This window comes from Phasianus colchicus, chromosome 2 (genome assembly GCF_987193195.1).
Source record: "Phasianus colchicus chromosome 2, bPhaCol1.hap1.1, whole genome shotgun sequence".
Classification (NCBI taxonomy): domain Eukaryota; kingdom Metazoa; phylum Chordata; class Aves; order Galliformes; family Phasianidae; genus Phasianus; species Phasianus colchicus.
Window position 1 is genome coordinate 24,881,331 of NC_143437.1, and position 14,427 is coordinate 24,895,757.

The 14,427-nt window shown below is 37.8% G+C and overlaps 1 protein-coding gene across 2 annotated transcripts in view; it reads right to left on the bottom strand.

The window, feature by feature from the left end:
• Window positions 1-14,427, bottom strand: part of THADA (THADA armadillo repeat containing) — a 210,315-nt gene that overhangs the window by 21,097 nt on the left and 174,791 nt on the right. For both annotated transcript variants that reach the window (XM_090135152.1, XM_031594879.2), the window contains 5 exons: window positions 8,091-8,500; window positions 7,665-7,786; window positions 5,839-5,911; window positions 3,878-4,022; window positions 1,774-1,905 (listed from right to left, as the gene is read on the bottom strand). In XM_090135152.1, the coding sequence (XP_089991278.1) occupies window positions 1,774-1,905; window positions 3,878-4,022; window positions 5,839-5,911; window positions 7,665-7,786; window positions 8,091-8,500 (882 nt within the window). The remainder of the gene's footprint in view (window positions 1-1,773; window positions 1,906-3,877; window positions 4,023-5,838; window positions 5,912-7,664; window positions 7,787-8,090; window positions 8,501-14,427) is intronic.

Genomic DNA, 14,427 nt, shown 5'->3' on the forward strand with positions numbered 1-14,427 from the left:
GGAAAAAAATCATAGTTATTTGAATGTCATTTAGGAATTTCCAGGATGGAGAGCACTGGTGACCCACAAAATGTCTGTAAAAAAAAACCAACAAACAACCCAACCATACTGCATACATGTACATATGTAAACAAAGGGCATAAAAGAAAGTAACAAACACTGAAGGTAATGCTTATTTTTATCTAGCTGCAAACAAAAGTCGGTGTGCTCCTATTCTGAAAGGCAGATGGCAAAACACAGAGAAATAAAGGATTTTAGTACAGAAAAAGTTCACAGGCAGGAACAATAATAAAAATGTTAAATAGAGGAGGAAAGAAACTGGATTGTGTCTTCAAAAGCAGTGCACTTTGCTATTCATGGTATATGCATATTCTTAGTATAACTAAGGAGATTAAGTAAGTTTAGGGAATGAAATCCCTAACCCGATTTGGAACACTGAAGCTAAAAAACAATTCTGATGTTACTTCTTCAATTTTGACCTCTTCTACTTACCAAGTGGTAAGTTATATCAGCAAGTACCTATATGACTGGAGTAATAATGAGTAGGACAGAGCCCTGAACATCTCATCGAGCTACATGGGAATAGCCCCGGCGAAGGGATACAACAAGGAAAAAGGGACAAAATACAGGAACCAGAGTAAAAAAGCATGACTGTATTATTTCCAGAGAAAGTACCATCTCAAGATATTTGCGGATGGCCCCCTAAGCACCAGTGTCAGGGGCTGAGACACATACAGAGTGTCCAGATGCTCGACAGAGCTGGAGCTCAGGCAAGATAAACTGCCAGACTTGTGATGAGAGAGCTGCAGGAATTAATAGGCAGAAGAAAGCTGTCTTGAACACATCCTTTCTTCTACCTTCTCCTACTCCAAGCCCTACAGTTTTGAGTGCCAGCTCAAAATCGTGTTTGCTGCCTGAGTGCATTCACAGCTACTTCTATTTACAGCAGTAGAAAACATACACTCATACTGCTGTATTTGTTTTAACCATAGAGATGCTTTATCACTAGTCTAGCATGTGGAGCAGGTAAACTACATTGTATTGACTACAGACAAGCTGGTGGAGGCATTACTGAATAGCACAGACCCATAGGGACCACCAGAGCGAGAACAGATTGGTAGCAAATTCTTATTTGTTCACAACACAAGAAGGAATGCTTCAGCAAAGACTCTCAAAGCAAAACACATTAATTAGTTAAGCCTACTCAAGTTTTGTGGCTATTTTAAAATTAACAGGGTTGAGTAAACTAGGGCATACAGACAAAGGGCCCTTGTCCTTGAAAGCACATTGTGGCTGTGCTGAGAATTGTCTTTGTTGATCTCTATCTAAATGGATTTCAAGGTCTAATAATGAATCAATGAGTTGAGTACGGTTTTCCCAGATTCTTGTTGCACTGTGATCAGGCTATTATAATAATCTGGGTTTCAAATAGCACCTTCCATTGCACTGTATTAGACTAATGCTTGTATTACAGGCTTTTCAGCATTATTCCTTATGTTATAGTTGACTCATCAACAGCATGAACCATAAAGCTGAATACTGCAGTTATCTTTTATACACATCCATATAACCATTTGCAAATGACATCAAGAACAGTGTAAACAAAATAATAAAAGCATGATGGGTGTCAAATCTCAACTTACTGTTTTCTTCCATGGTACGTGTTCAGGAGATACATGGATCATTTTACAGTTAGGAAGAATTTTATGATAAGAAGAGAAATACTTCAGTCTCTCAAGTATCCGATACTACTTAAAAGTGAAGTGAGAGTACCTGATCCATTTGTGCTCTTTTTTTCAGTCTGTGCCACTTGCAGAACCTCAGCAGCTGCATCCCTTACTACCAAATCTTCATTCTGCAGCAGGAGAACCACACATTTCCACATTGCGAGGGTATCAGAGAGACCTATATATATATATATGGAGAAAAATTAGGATTCCATTTCTTATACACGTTCAGAAAAATTATGGAGCACTCTCTGCACACTTAAACATGACAAATTCAGTGAAACACTGAAACAGGGGAATAAATGCATTAGCAATACACTGGGAAGACAATTGGGAATATGATCAAAAATATTTTCTGTATATTTTATGTGGTTGAGTCAGCTTGGTTTAAAACAGAGGGTCACACCATTCCAGATCCAGTCCAAAGAATAGATAGCTCTGTATTGAACTTTAAGTTTTGAGTGCTCTAAATTTTCTACAGTTTCTAGGAGCACATAATTCCTATTTCGCTAAAGTTATGTTGCTGGAGATCCACTAGCACACTGTGATCTGCCTGTGGGCTGTTAAACCAAGTTTTGTTCAAATACTGCTGGTAGTGCTGGCCAGAAATGCCATCATCCACAAGAAACATGGAACAAAGGATGACTAGATGTAGTGCAGAAATCACAAGACTGTCTTCATCTGTTTGCTGGGGTATGATTAAGATGGACTTTTTAGCTCTCATTGAACATTCTCATTAAAGGAATTCACTGGAACATCCCTTTTGGAGGCAGTCAGTTATTAGATACTATCACTTTCTGGCGATCACAGAGAACAACAAAGTGCCTGCCTCATTGCTGCACTGGTTTGCTTCAAATGTATTATCAACAGTTCTATCAGAGATTCGTATTACAAGCCTAGCCAGACAATTAAATATATTTCATTGCTTGGCCAAAATGAATTGCTTTAGGCTTAACTTCACAGGCAGAAGTATTCCCATATTTCATACAACTTTCCTATTTGGGAATAGCACAGAGTATAATTATTTCAGAAAGAAATTGCTTTTTCCTAGCACACCATACATAATAGTCTTATACTGGCATAGCTGGAGCAGAATAAATATTCCATTCTCTATTTAATGGCCAGCTTTCCCACCTAGACAAGTTGTTATCATACCTGCCAGAGAGGTGGAAACCTGCAAATGGATTTTCCAGAAAGACTTTCTCTGAACTCTTAAACAACATTAAGGAGAAATGAGGCAATCCAGGCCATACTGACTTGTGCTGTCCTTCCTCCTCTAATGAATGTACTTCAAAGGGAGCTTACTGCAGAATTGATACACAGTTGTGAAGAACTCCAGACTGAAAGTTCTAGGTTGTATAGCATATTGATTCTCTTTCTTCCCCAGGTCTGATTTCCAGAACAAAGAACCAGTTTAGATGGCTGCCCACTAACATCTTGGGGGCTTTTATTTACCCTGGTAGATGTTTTTTAGGGTATCTCCTGACCCCTTAGTCACAGAATCCCCTTAGTCTGTGTTCACAAGAGAAACAAAAAATGTGTTGGGGTTTTTAAAAGGAAAACAAATAAAAGAAAATCCTACCTCTTCTGTACAACAGACTACAGAATTTCACATAGCTTTGCTTCTCAGTCATTGTTGAAAAAGCTATGAAGATTTTTGTTGGTTAACTTTGTTAACTTAAAACAAATCATTATGCCTCTTGTAGTATAATGTGATCCAATTACTAATCATTCTCATCGTAGAACATGTTGTTCCTCATTTATAGACTGAACCCTTTAATTTCAACATTCAGCCAACAGAGCTTTATTTTGCTCACAGTGTTAAACTAAAGTATGTCCACATCACCAACAGAAAGGTCTGGGTCAGAAAGGAAGCCATTAAATCCATGCAGACGTACAGTGGCAGGAGCACCTCACATTCCTCTCCTCAGAGTTACTGAAAGAAGCTCTACATGAGCTTTTTCTACCAGGATTTAAATACACTTATAGTTTATTTGAGTAAATAATATTTAATACATTGTCCTCTTTTCAGAATAGCTTGTTTGATCTGTTCATGTACAAATGGTGTACATATATATGTACATAATACATTTTGAGTCATGTATTACTGGGTTTCATTGGGAAAGATCCAGAATATTCAAACTACTCACCAAGAACAAGCTTCTCACTGATCAGAAGTAGTGATGTTATACTTTTAAGTACTTCAGCAGCTGCTAGCAGCATCTCTGTCTGCTGCTCATCTCCACAAAAATAAATTAACTGTTGAACCCATTTTTTCAAGACCTCTTCTGAAATCTGAAAGCACAAAACATACCGGAGAAGTAAGCTGTACCACCCCGTATCATTGGTCACTATCACATTAAACTACAAATTGCTGAAAATATACAACCCATCAGTTCATGCATTTTTTCCAAGGTGGTGATACCTGCATCCACTCAAAAGTTGACTATGTCACAGTTAACACAGAAGATTTTCTTATGGTTATACCAGCACTCATAGGCAACACACTCATGGTGTCCCTTCACCAAGTTAAAACATCCTCATGTCCTCAATTCTTCTATAAAAGAAAGCCAAAGATAGGTATTCTGGACTGTAACGAAGAAAAGCAATTTCCAAGAGCACCCTATGTGTAAATTGGCACGTGTATTTGGAATGGCAGCAGTCAATTGTAGGCATTTTGGTAACAATACAGTGCTTGATAAAGCGGTAGGTGAATGCAGCTGCATCTGTAAAAAAAGGTACAGAAGAGAACCAGCGACAACGGGAGCAGAGAGCAGAGTTAAAAGGCACAGCAATGCACAAGGACTCATCAAGGAACAAACGAAGGCTTTCCTGTGCTCTGCACACTTGGAGTGGCTCATGCGTATGTTTCTGCACAGCACAGAGCCACAGCGTGTCCTGCAGATTTTGTAACGGGCTAAGCAAAGTAAAAACCTCATCAGGGATTACAATTCCCTAGATTTAACTGGACATATGGATTATCTCAAGCAATCCCTCCTACAGATGCATAAAGTAAATGTAAGCCCCAAGAAACTTAGATGTAAAACTCCCAGCATACCTGATCCTTTATAAAGCAGAAAGCACTCTCCATACAGATGTCTTAGGTCTCCCATGATTTACATGCTTGTTAGAGGAAGTTGTTCTAGCATTACTACAGTTCAGATCGTGCCAGAATTTTTCACTAGCTCCTCTTCATAAATTATTAGAAAACTTCATAGCAACGATATGTTCCAAGTCTATTTGTGAACCCAAGTTTATATGATTATTGTTTATGACTTGAAGTCCTTGCATTTTGCCTTTTTTAAACAAAAGAATTAACAACATAATTCTTTTTATTTTTTCCAATTCCTACGTGCAGTTCTGTGCCTCTTTTTTTTAATGAGGCAGAAGATTGCACAGCATACTGTGCGAACTGATTCTGCTGCATAATTCATACAAAAATAAAGGCTGTAAGAAAAAAATCAAATATCCATGAAGTATTTTTTGTATGTTTGAAAACTTGAAAAATAAAAATTTTCTAACATTAAAAGCTGCATTAGACTGCTCTGTGCATATATATGTGATGTCACAGAGTGACTACTTTAAATCAAAACAAATCTGAGGCAGAAGTTGTGTTCGTAACAATCTAAATTAAATAGTCGATAAACAGAGAACAGAGTCTTATTTTTACAAGGCTTGTTACATTTATTCAATTTGTGATAGAAAATTCAATGAGAAACTACTCTCCTGCTGCCCTAGTGAACAGAAGCCACAGAGAGTTGCACTGTAGGACATGGAATTAATTCAGTACAGGGTGCTAATTGCTGCAGGCGTTCTTCTTTCCACATTAGAACGACTACTGTGGGTGGTATCAGAAGTTGAAATTAATCCATCAGAAAAATTTACTGGTGTATTGAGCTTGGAATTACTTTCAAAGGGATATACTGAGAGAATATTGGTGGAGGATTCACTTCAAAATACAGCGCTGTGCTCAGAGAAGATATAAAGCCATAAAAGGTACAGTGACACAGGAGAACACAAGCTTGGGACTCACAACCAAGCGAAGCCATACTACTTCTACTACCAAAAACTCCTGAACTACAAAATCATTAGTCCGCTCGCCTCCACTTACCTGCTGGTGGTTCTCTAAAAGATGTACAACCAACTTTGAGGCAAACTTGAGAGCCATGCTTTGAACTTCAGTGCTGAAAAAACAAGGTGAAGAATATACCAAAACAAAGCAGTTACTTCTGCCATCTTTTCGTCTCTAGAAGAAACACAGCCTACTCTGATTCCTTCCTGATTATCACCAATGGGTATTTTGCAAGCTAAGAGCTTTACATTACAGATCTTGACTCTAGTTAAATTTTCAGTTAATATGAAAATATAATATGCTCTTACTCCACCTCTCATGTTGTTTTTTCTATCTACATACTTCCTATAGAAAAACAAATCTCAAAATGGAACCTGAGTCAAAGAAACCAGACGTTATTTTAAATGATAAACAAAAGCATCCCTTTGAGCTGGAGTTACATTCCAGGAATCTCTCTTCCACAGCTGCTAAAAATGTCACCAGTTCACAATGCACCAACCACTGGCTCCTGAGCCTCCATCCTTCCCAGCAGGGTCTTAGAAGAGATGGTGCCTGTTAACATCCTGAAGAGGCTGGTCTCTCAGCAGGGAATGGCAACACTGAGCACTGAGGTCTGCTATTTCAATGATTTCCCTCTTCAACAGCACCAGCCAGTGTTATTTCACCATGTGTATCTAATTTCATTCCAGAAGTAAACACTGCACACTATCATTTAAACCTGACAAATTTTGTGCGAATCAACTGCAAATATGCACAGCTATATCATGCTGTTCTACACTTTATATTCTAAATATTATACATTGGTAACAATGGAGCATGATTTTTATTTAACTTCAAAAAGAGACTACCACCACTAATAGAAATAGGCTCTCTATGCCTGTATACTTTCCACTTGATTTGTCCATTCTTTTGTGAATAGTTGGACTCAGTAACTAATTCAGGGCATCAAATATTGGCATTTTCTGCTGACTTTGCAGAAGCAGTCTGTTTCAATACACCTGACAGAGTGGAGCACACAGTAAACACCTTGGTTTTTCTGCAAGCATGTTCAAAGAGATGCTGTACACTTGAACTTAAGCTCAGATTCTCAATTTCTCTGAAATATATACTGCAATTTCAAAAGCCTGAGGAAGAGCTGCCTGTCCTGCCCAGTTAGACTTCAGACATTGTGTACCCAGCTATGAAAGTACAATGGGAGACTCAAGTTTCTCTCTTATACATTCAAACCTTGTCCTGGCTTCATACTTGTGTCCTGATGTGAAAAACAGGTGTCAGCACTCGAATCTACAGGATAGAATATACTACATACATAAATCTAAGCCTTGCTGGATAGCCCACAGTGCAGAAGAAACAAACCCTGAATTCAAGTGATTTTGTGAGGACCATTCAGGTCTATGTTTTTAATCTCTAGATTCAACCTTTTTTGCTAATCCAAATGGAATTGGGTCTGACACTTCTACAGACTTTCAACAGATAAACCAGAATAGAACGAATGGCAGATTCACAGTGAATTCATGTATGTTTGGATCTTCAAATCCAAGCATTATGGTGTTCCCTGATAACCATGTGCAAAGAGCAGTATTCACTGACTATCATCTAACAGCTGTAGTAAATTATAATTTCATGAAGTGTATTGCTGGGCATTTATAGGGTCCTCACCAGTATAACTTAAGGGCCTTTTTAATAATTCTGATCACATCTAACTTCTCCAAAAGATCTCTCAAAGAACTTTCTTTTTTCAAACTAAGCCACACTCACTTTTCTGAAACATGAATTTTTAAGATAGCTCTAACACCAATCAATTAGCTCTTGAACATTTTAAGTATTTTAAATAGAAGTATTTAAATACACATGGCAGACCATACCTGTTGGAGTTATCCACAATGTCTAAGCTCCAGGATAAGAACTCATTTGGATTCATTTTTATAGAGCATTCAGTCTTTGGAAGCACGTTTCTGAGATCCATATTATAAAGAATTTCCAGCACCTGCACACACAATTCATAAAGAGTTTACAAAAAATTCCAGTGAACACATGTATTTGAGGTCGATACCCTATTGACTTAAACCTCACTCTAAGAAGGTTTTCCTGACAGAGCTAAAAAAGGAACAAAGTTTTTACTTTTACACAAGAACATTCTGCAGAATTACAGCAAAGCTCCTGTTTTACATAACCAAAAAATTACACACAGTATTTAAAAAACATCATGTATGTTTGAAACATACTTGTAAAAATTAAGACTACCATTTACTGAGAACATATTAAACATCAATAAAGTAGCACTCTCCTACCTTGTAAAAACACTCAAGATTCTTTTCCTTCAAAGCCATTGAGAGGAGAACGCCCTCCAAATCCACGAGCAAACACAGCACACTTCCTTCTCTTGCAGTCTGCTTGGCATTCACTTTTTTCAGCCAGAGCAGTACTGCTTCCAATGCAAGTAGACGAACTTCATGAAAATCATAGCGAAGGAGATGAACTATTGACAATGATGGCTTGGCTATTGTCATTGCAGCGGGTGAACTGCTACTCTGGATGTCAGCAGTTGACGTCACTGGCAGCACTGATATTACAAGTTTGGTGATGCTCTGAAGATACTGCACCAATCCAGGTACTGCAGTCAAGTAGGGAATACCTGTCATCAGTTCCGACTCTGAAATAACTCTGTTCATCTCTTCCCAAAACTCAACAAACTGCACTCCTGAAATGAGAGTTAGTAAACTAAGTAAAGTTGACCAATACACGATGTTACCATCTGCTGAAGACAATCAAGTGATTCTGAAGTTGAAAATCATCAGGTATGCAAAAGGCCTCTCAGGCAAATTCAGAAATAAAACAAACATGTAGATCTTAATTTAAAATTAATTCTGAGTTATGATACAGCTTTCTTAGATATCATATCTATTCATGCCTGAATACAAACAAATAAAATAGACTTCTGAAAACTATCAATTGTTCAACATGTGATGAAAGTGACTGATGCTAACATACTTATATATATATATAAAAAAAAGTACAGGTAGTTTGGAAAGTCAAAACACACCCAATACAACTGCACAATCATATTACCCTTTGTAGAATAGCTCTGAAAGTGAAAATGCTCTGTTAGCCTACCCAGCTGCTGTTGAAGTCAGGAGAAATAAGGACATGGCCACTGTCTGAAAGTCCACCCTTTGCACAGCTGCAGTCAGAAAAGGATACTACTCAGATCTATCCTGTGTGTATTAATCTAATGAATTCACAGATTAAAGAAATCCAGTATGCTTACCCTACGCCTATTACAAACAGTTAACACAACTAAAAAAGAAAAAAAAAAAAGGAATTACACAGAAGCCCATCTCATACATGAAGGCAGGAGAATTTCAGTCACTCACACTGGTGCAACCTCCCCAGACTGCACAGCACTGTACTGCATCACCACTTCTTGGAGTTAACAGAAGGATCAGTGCTGTCTGCAGTGCCAGAGTGTTTTAGGCCCCAGTGATGTAGGCAATATTGACACAAAATGAAAGAAAGAAACAACTGACAGTTCTCTCTCTCACACAGAGATTATGAAATCCTCACATTCTTTGAGTTCATCACAAGCAGGAACAAATAATTTTACTATGTGGAATCCAAGACTTTTGTATAGTTTAGATGTCTGTATAGCTCCTAGTGAAAAGAAACAAATTTGTTACATCCCACAAAATTCAAACACAAACCTGAAATAGGGGACGATCACAAAGAAAACCTCAAGCATAGAAAAGAACCGTGCTGTAACTGGTGTTGAGGGATGTCAGAACTTTGTTTCTTGTATCAAAATACATTAAAGGTAAATACAAAGATTAAAGCAAATTTGGCTGGACTTTTATAGTATTTACAAGACATTTGATATAGGGAGTACTAGCAACAAGCCTATCCAAATTTTACCATTAAAATCCAGAATTTGACACAAAGTTGCAGTACAAATATGGGTTCCTGTTTTGCTGCCCTCAAAGACATTTCCCTAATCCTTCTATTTACAGTTACATATCCTGCTCTTTCATATTCAAATTCTTTCAAAGTCATCTTAACATGTTTGACATTTACATAGAATCTTGGCATGCTTGTGATTGTCTAGTATACAAGGCAGAAGCATTTTCCGAGTAATTCTGGACAAGCTTCAAAGAAATTTGGTATTTGAAAAAGATTTTCAGACATATTACCTAACCGTTGGTTCTGTCATACACGTTTTCACTACAGTTTCTTTTCTGAACAGGCTTGATGTAGTGAAAGAAACTGCAATATCACTGTGAGCTTCTGTCACAGAGTAATCCTCTAGATGACACAGATGGCTTCCATCTCATAACATGTAAATTTGTGTATTTAAATTTGCTACATTTTCCAAAGCCCCTCCCAAACAGAATGGCAATAAAAACCAAGCATTACAGCATAAACTAGTATTAATACCTATGTCACACAAGTATCCAGCTGCCAGAATTCCTTAATTTCTGAACTGTCTAGTTGCCTTGGAGAGGGATTAGACTGCAGTCCCAGTTATTTACTGTACTCCACAGACAACAGTTTTAAAACAGACATAATCAGGTTTGGAGCTTCCTACCTGCTGCATTTTGGTGAAAGACAATTCCACTAGTTCAGTTGTCCCTATCACATATGTATTCCTAAGGCCTGCAAGAGCAGCCCCTTGGTTTCCTATCAATGTTGTTTAACACTGAGGCATAGCTAGGATGCCTGCAAAGAAGTAACAGGAAAATATACAGATTGCAAGGGTCAAAGCTAAAGGGGCAAAGGAAAGAGGGGCAGTATGAGGTGGACAGAGATGATTAATGATGAGAAGAGAATGCCAGTGTCTTTCATTTTGTCTGTGCCAATATTGCCAACTTTACTAGAGCCTGCAGCCCAAGGGAGCACTGATCTCTCCATAAAGGCCAGGAGCTGGCCATGCACCGAGTTTCAGATGTGATGCAATAAATCTTCACTTGAATTTTGTAAGGTCAGAATAACTTCACTCTGTCTTCTTCTTTGGAGGGAAAATTATTTCATATAAAAACATGGCATAGCTCTCAGAAACACTAGCTAGCAAAGACTGCAGTATAATACTTTTCTGCTACAGATCCTTTCTTCTGTGTGTAAGCTGCTTTTTCTGGTTTGGAAGCCTTCTAGATGATTTCTAGTCTTCCTCAGTAATTAAGATTTAACAGCCAATTTTACAGAAGGGCTCTTTAAAACTGGATGCCTTAACAGCACGACTGTCAGCACAATTCTCTGCATATTTGCCTAGCCTCTGAACTCCATAATGCAAATCCTTCTACATTCACCTTGTGGTCTGTATGTTCTCCAAGACTTTTTCACAAAAATAGATATAGAAGGAAAGAAAACCCCTGTCTTATTACAATGCAGAGGAAATATTTCTGCTTTTAACTTTATCACTGAAAAATCTTTCCTGGCTTTCATGTAAATGTTCTCTCTTCTGTTTAAGTAAACACTTTTTCTTTGGCTTATATCAAAATATCTGACTAAACCCGAAAACCACGCTGGTTCCCAAAGTAAATGTCTGGCACTGCTGTTAAAACACAGTAAAGACATACTTTTATTTACAAACAAAAAATTATTTTAGAATTTCAACAACCAGCAGCTGTGAGAAGAAAGAACAAATTTTGGCTGATCAATTGAGGATCCTGGCAACAAGCAGCCTTATCCAAGAGGCCAAGAGATGCAAACCAAGTCACCAAGAATTAAGAGGATTAATTTTTTTCCCTCCTTATGGATTGCTTCATCTGTGTAGGCCAGGAAGACTCACTTCTAAGAAGGAACACATCTTACACAACCATTTGGCTCTCCTCACTATCATGCACAAACATCTCACAGTCTTCCTCACTTCCTTTAAGCCAACAACACTGCAATAAGCATCCAACATCCATATCTTCAATACAAACAACAAATACTTAAGAAAGTAGATCACTTACTTAATATATGCATTCCCTAAACTAGTTCATAAGGTTTTGTTTGTCTGTTTTAGACATCAGGGGACTTTAGATTTTTGGGGGCAGGTTTGAGAGTTTGCTTTTTTATCCTATTTATGAACAGCCAATATTCAGTCAGTTCTATGAAGTTAAAAAATCTTTGGTCATCTGAAAATAAAAAGGAAAGGAAGAGGAGCAGAATGGAACCATAAGAACCTGACAAATCTCCAGCTATAAAATCTCCCCAAAATTTAGCCATCTCTGCAGTCTGTACCCTCTGTAACTGGCTGCAAAACTTCTATGATTACTTGTCTGCTTTCTTTTTTTCTTCCCAGCAGTGGCAGGGAGGAACTATTCTGAGAACAGACGATGGAATAAATAGATGCATACAGTAAGGACAGAAATACTTTCTTGTTCAGGGATTAACAAGCTGTCAGCTGATGGACGATTCAGCTGCTTTTTCATCTCAGATTCTACAATATGTTCCAAAGTGGCAGAAATCATGTGAACTCTGTCTGCATTTAAAATGTAGAGTTGCTTCATCACCTTGCCAGCTGATATACAGTACTGGCTATGTATTTTGTTAAGACTTGGTGATTTTACATGGGCTATTCAGGCTGTCAATTTGACATCTCTCTTGTGTGAGGAATTTTGTTTTTTTTTTCCCCTAAATCTGTGATTATGATACATTTAATCATTTTAGATAAATACAGAGATCAACTCTGTATGTAGCCCCTTGAACACCCACGCTATCTTTCATCTTCCTACTAGAGGCTCAAGTAGACAAGAACAAAGCAGGGAAAAGGGAAGAAGTTATAACAGACATCAGAAAACTTATGGACACGCTGTGTAGTCAAACAATAAAAATTTACAAAAGCAAAAATGAAATACTGCTGTGTCTGCAATACATTACAAGAAAGGAACAGGGTCATGAAAAATTTGGGTGTGCATCACCATTCACCAAGATCTGCTAGGAGATGGAATAACTTATGGACTGAAGAGAGGTTAAAATTCCTTGCATTCTCAAACCTAAGAAGATCGCACGAATATAGGGATGGCTGAAACATACACAAAGCTAAGAAGAATTTTTCCTGGATGAATACTAAGGAAATGTGTTTTTTTTTTTTCATATTTTGCATTATTATTAAAAGCAGTTTAGGAGAAGTCAACTGGTAAGAGGGAAAAAAGAACAAAGAACAGAAAAGCCTATTTTATTACAGAACTACAGAACTAAATCATTGTTTATGGTCAGGAGAAAAACATATTTTAAGTAGGATGTTTTAAAGACATCTGCAACACTTTCAACATCAGAGACCAAGTATCAGTACTCCCAACACAATCCAAAACTACAAACCTGAGGAACTACCAGAACCCACTGATAATGCACTGCTGCTGACAGAAGCATCCCTTTGCATTTGCTACAGTATGAGGGAAAGTTTTGAAAACAACAAAAAAGCATTTGATCCGGACACTGAAATTGTGTTTTCTTACGGTTTCTCTCTTGAATAGTACCAAGTTTTCCATCTGTGTTTTGCATAGATAGAAAACCATAAAAAAACAATGGAAGCAGTGCTAGTCAGTCACTGCAAAATACTGGAATCTAAAGAGAACCTGAAATAAGGTAACAGAAGGATAAGCACTCTCCATCTTCACAGGAGGACAGGATTTCAAACTGATTTTAACAACCACAATCAGTTTCTCTCTCCCATGTAGTTGTTTATTTCTTCTAACACTTCTCCACAGTCTCAATTCAGCACAGCATCCTACTAATATTATGTTCTATCTTCCTTCATTTACTGCACACCCTCTGTCTTTTCAAAAACACTTTTCCTTTCCTCCTCTCATGTCTGTGCCACAAGTCCACTTCCTGTCTCTTATGTTTCCATGACTTCCCGCTGGTTTTCCATGTTCCCACTTCCTTTCCCCAGTATTTGTTTGCATCAGTCTTGGTCAGTTTGCTTTACTGCCTCCCACTGATTTTTGTAATGCCTTCAAGCCACAGCATGTCCATCACATGATCTGTGCAAATCCCTGTCACTCCCTGTATGTGGGCCTCCAACGATCCCATCTTCAGCTCTGTCATCCTCTCTGCCAGCCTTCACACAGTGAAACAGGTATTCTGGTTTCAGCATTATTTGACAGAAACCACAGAAATGCAGTGACCATGTTGTACATGGCAATCCTGCTGTCAGCAATGCTCACAGGTATATGGTTGCTGGCTGCTCCAGGTGAGGTGGAAACTTCATAGACCTGGAATCAGGGATTCCTCTGAGCATTTTAAAAACAATATTCAAACGCTGTGCTAAATCATCAAAAACTGGTGATACCAGTGATCTCTGAGAGCTCTCCTAAATAAAATGGGAAGCTACTTCTTTCTCTGCTTCATAAATTCATGTTCATAAACTACAAGCTATGGATGAAGAAAGGATCTTATTCTGAATGCATATTGGTAAATCAAAGCAACAAAAATGCAAGCTGTCTTGATGAATCTTTAGACCATTGTGCTATGGTCTAAAGTCCAATACTTACGGACTTCTAGATCTGTACGTATTAAATTAGAACATTGGTTACCCAACAGCACTCCCTTTTGACTTGTTTAATGTCTATGTAGACATAGACTATTTAAATGATTTTATAAATATGTTTCAAATTTTTACTTTTTGTGACTCAAAATAATAAGTGCCAC